The 4,449-nt window shown below is 40.8% G+C and overlaps 1 protein-coding gene across 1 annotated transcript; it reads left to right on the forward strand.

The window, feature by feature from the left end:
• Positions 1 to 735: 735 nt before the first annotated feature.
• On the forward strand, positions 736 to 4,105 carry LOC122797880 (dynein heavy chain-like). The gene is made up of 3 exons (XM_044066399.1): positions 736 to 995; positions 1,940 to 2,512; positions 3,085 to 4,105. The coding sequence occupies exons 1-3, from the start codon at positions 736 to 738 to the stop codon at positions 4,103 to 4,105; spliced, it is 1,854 nt and encodes a 617-aa protein (XP_043922334.1).
• Positions 4,106 to 4,449: the final 344 nt, after the last annotated feature.

Consider the following 4,449-nt stretch of genomic DNA (forward strand, 5'->3'; position numbering starts at 1 on the left):
CCCATCTCGTTTCATCAGTGTCACTGTTAATAACCTGCATATCCTTGGATACAGCCCATCTCGTTTCATCCCTGTCACTGTTAGTAACCTTCATATCCTTGGATACAGCCCATCTCATTTCATCCGTGTCACTGTTAATAACCTGTATGTTCTTGGATACAGCCCATCTTGTTTCGTCAGTGTCACTATTAATAACCTGCATATCCTTGGATATAGCCCATCTTGTTTCATCCCTGTCACTGTTAATAACCTTCATATCTGTGGATACAGCCCATCTCGTTTCATCCGTGTCACTTTTAATAACCGGCATGTTCTTGGATACAGCCCATCTCGTTTCATCAGTGTCGCTGTTAATAACCTGCATATCCTTAGATACAGCCCATCTCATTTCATCAGTGTCACTGTTGATAACCTGCAGATTCTTGGATACAGCCCATCTCTTTTCATCCATGTCACTGTTAATAACCTACATATCCTTGGATACAGCCCATCTCGTTTCATCAGTGTTATTGTTAATAACCTGCATATCCTCTGATACAGCCCATCTTGTTTCATCAGTGTCACTTTTAATAACCTACATATCCATGGATACAGCCCATCTCGTTTCATCAGTGTTACTGTTAATAACCTGCATATCCTTGATACAGCCAATCTCGTTTCATCAGTGTCACTGTTAATAACCTACATATCCTTGGATACAGCCCATCTTGTTTCATCCGTGTCACTGTTAATAATATGCATGTTCTTGGATACAGCCCATCTCATTTCATCCATGTCACTGTTAATAACCTACACATCCTTGGATTCAGCCCATCTTGTTTCATCAGTGTCATTGTTAATAACTTGCATATCCTTGGATGCAGCCCAACTCGTTTCATCAGAGTCACTGTTAATAACCTACATATTCTAGGATACAGCCCATCTCTTTTCATCAGCGTCACTGTTAATAACCTGCATATCCTTGGATACACCCACCTAGTTTCATCAGTGTCACTGTTAATAACCTGTATATCCTTGGATACACCCACCTAGTTTCATCAGTGTCACTGTTAATAACCTGCATATCCTTGGATACAGCCCATCTCATTTCATCAGTGTCACTGTTAATAACCTACATATCCTTGGATACAGCCCATCTTGTTTCATCAGTGTCACTGTTAATAACCTACATATCCTTGGATACAGCCCATCTCATTTCATCAGTGTCACTGTTAATAACCTACATATCCTTGGATACAGCCCATCTCATTTCATCAGTGTCACTGTTAATAACCTACATATCCTTATATACAGCCCATCTCATTTTATCCGTGTCACTGTTAATAACCTGCATATCCTTGGATATAGCGCATCTCGTTTTATCCCTGTCACTGTTAATAACCTTTATATCCTTGGATACAGCCCATCTTGTTTCATCCGTGTCACTGCTAATAACCTGCATGTTCTTGGATACAGCCCATCTTGTTTCATCAGTGTCACTATTAATAACCTACATATCCTTGGATACCGCCCATCTCGTTTCAGCAGTGTCATTGTTAATAACCTGCATATCCTTGATACAGCCCATCTCGTTTCATCAGTGTCACTGTTAATAACCTACATATCCTTGGATACAGCCCATCTCATTTCATCCGTGTCACTGTTAATAACCTGCATGTTCTTGGATACAGCCCATCTCATTTCATGCATGTCACTGTTAATAACCTACATATCCTTGGATTCAGCCCATCTTGTTTCATCAGTGTCATTGTTAATAACTTGCATATCCTTGGATGCAGCCCAACTCGTTTCATCAGAGTCACTGTTAATAACCTACATATTCTAGGATACAGCCCATCTCTTTTCATCAGTGTCACTGCTAATAATCTGCATATCCCTGGATACACCCACCTAGTTTCATCAGTGTCACTGTTAATAACCTGCATGTCCTTGGATACAGCCCATCTCGTTTCATCAGTGTCACTGTTAATAACCCACATATCCTTGGATACAGCCCATCTCATTTCATCAGTGTCACTGTTAATAACCTACATATCCTTGGATATAGCCCATCTCATTTCATCAGTGTCACTGCTAATAACCTGCATATCCTTGGATACAACCCATCTCTTTTCATCAGCGTCACTGTTAATAACCTGCATATCCTTGGATACAGCCCATCTCGTTTCATCAGTGTCACTGTTAACCTGCATATCCTTGGATACAGCCCATCTCGTTTCATCAGTGTCACTGTTAATAACCTACATATCCTTGGATACAGCCCATCTCATTTCTTCAGTGTCACTGTTAATAACCTGCATATCCTTGGATACAGCTCATCTCGATTCATCAGTGTCACTGTTAATAACCTACATATTATTGGATACAGCCCATCCCGTTTCATCAGTGTCACTGTTAATAACCTGCATATCCATGGATACAGTCCATATAGTTTCATCAGTGTCAGTGTTAAAAACCTGCAAATTCTTGGATACAGCCCATCTCGTTTCATCTGTGTCACTCTTAATAACCTGCATGTTCTTGGATACAGCCCATCTCATTTCATCCATGTCACTGTTAATAACCTACATATCCTTTGATACAGCCCATCTTGTTTCATCAGTGTCACTGTTAATAACTTGCATATCCTTGGATACAGCCCATCCCGTTTCATCAGTTTCACTGTTAATAGACTACATATCAGTGGATACACTCCATCTAGTTTCATCAGTGTCACTGTTAAAAACCTGCATGTTCTTGGATACAGCCCATCTCATTTCATCAGTGTCACTGTTAATAGGTTCATATGTAGGTACTAGGCTATTAGCCCTAGGGCCTATATAAGCCTAGCCAAAAAGGAACCCTGGCTTTCGCCACGCAAGAAAATTATTTTCCTGTGCCACTGTCAAGCAGAGCCACAGAACTGCATATCCGTGGCTGCAGCCCATCAAGTTTCATCAGTGTCACTGTTAATAACCTACATATCCGTGGATACAGCCCATCTAGTTTCATCAGTGTCACTGTTAATAACCTGCATATCCTTGGATACAGCCCATCTTGTTTCATCCGTGTCACTGTTAATAACCTGCATATCCTTTGATACAGCCCGTCTCGTTTCATCCCTGTCACTGTTAATAACCTTCATATCCTTGGATACAGCACTTCTCATTTCATCCTTGTCACTGTTAATAACCTACATATCCTTGGATACAGCCCATCTCATTTCACCAGTGTCATTGTTAATAACCTGCATATCTTTGGATACAGCCCATCTCGTTTCATCAGTGTCACTTTTAATAACCTGCATATCCTTGGATACTGCCCATCTCGTTTCATCAGTGTCGCTGTTAATAACCTGCATATCCTTGGATACAGCCCATCTCATTTCATCAGTGTCACTGTTGATAACCTGCAGATTGTTGGATGCAGCCCATCTCGTTTCATCAGTGTCACTGTTAATAACCTACATATCCTAGGATACAGCCCATCTCATTTCATCAGTGTCACTGTTAATAACCTACATATCCTAGGATACAGCCCATCACGTTTCATCAGTGTCACTGTTAATAACCTACATATCCTAGGATACAGCCCATCTCATTTCATCAGTGTCACTGTTAATAACCTACATATCCTAGGATACAGCCCATTACGTTTCATCAGTGTCACTGTTAATAACCTACATATCCTAGGATACAGCCCATCACGTTTCATCAGTGTCACTGTTAATAACCTACATATCCTAGGATACAGCCCATCTCATTTCATCAGTGTCACTGTTAATAACCTACATATCCTAGGATACAGCCCATCTCATTTCATCAGTGTCACTGTTAATAACCTACATATCCTAGGATACAGCCCATCACGTTTCATCAGTGTCACTGTTAATAACCTATATATCCTAGGATACAGCCCATCTCGTTTCATCATTGCCACTGTTAATAACCTACATATCCTAGGATACAGCCCATCTCATTTCATCAGTGTCACTGTTAATAACCTACATATCCTAGGATACAGCCCATCACGTTTCATCAGTGTCACTGTTAATAACCTATATATCCTAGGATACAGCCCATCTCGTTTCATCATTGCCACTGTTAATAACCTGCATGTTCTTTGATACAGCCCATCTAGTCTGTTCATCTCTGTTGCCAATATACTACATTGATTTACTTTTCTATTTATTTAGTTACTTAGCTGTCCATTGTTGACCATGTTAGTCCCACTAGGCTAGCAGCATCTTTTCAGGGGAGACCCAAGGTGGCATTTGTACTGCTGAGTACAGTTTGGCCAGGTTATCAGGGAACTTACCCTACTCTGTTTGGAAAGTGCATGTCCCATTCCTAATACAGTGGCAGCAGGGAGGAGAAGATGGTGGAAGGCATGGAGGTAAACTCCAGTGTATTAGCGAGACTGTGGAGGATTCAAAAGTTGTTTTTCAGCAAAACCTGTTGTTCAAAGTGG

This window comes from Protopterus annectens, chromosome 3.part1 (assembly GCF_019279795.1).
Source record: "Protopterus annectens isolate FY-2018-M chromosome 3.part1, PAN1.0, whole genome shotgun sequence".
Lineage (NCBI taxonomy): Eukaryota > Metazoa > Chordata > Ceratodontiformes > Protopteridae > Protopterus > Protopterus annectens.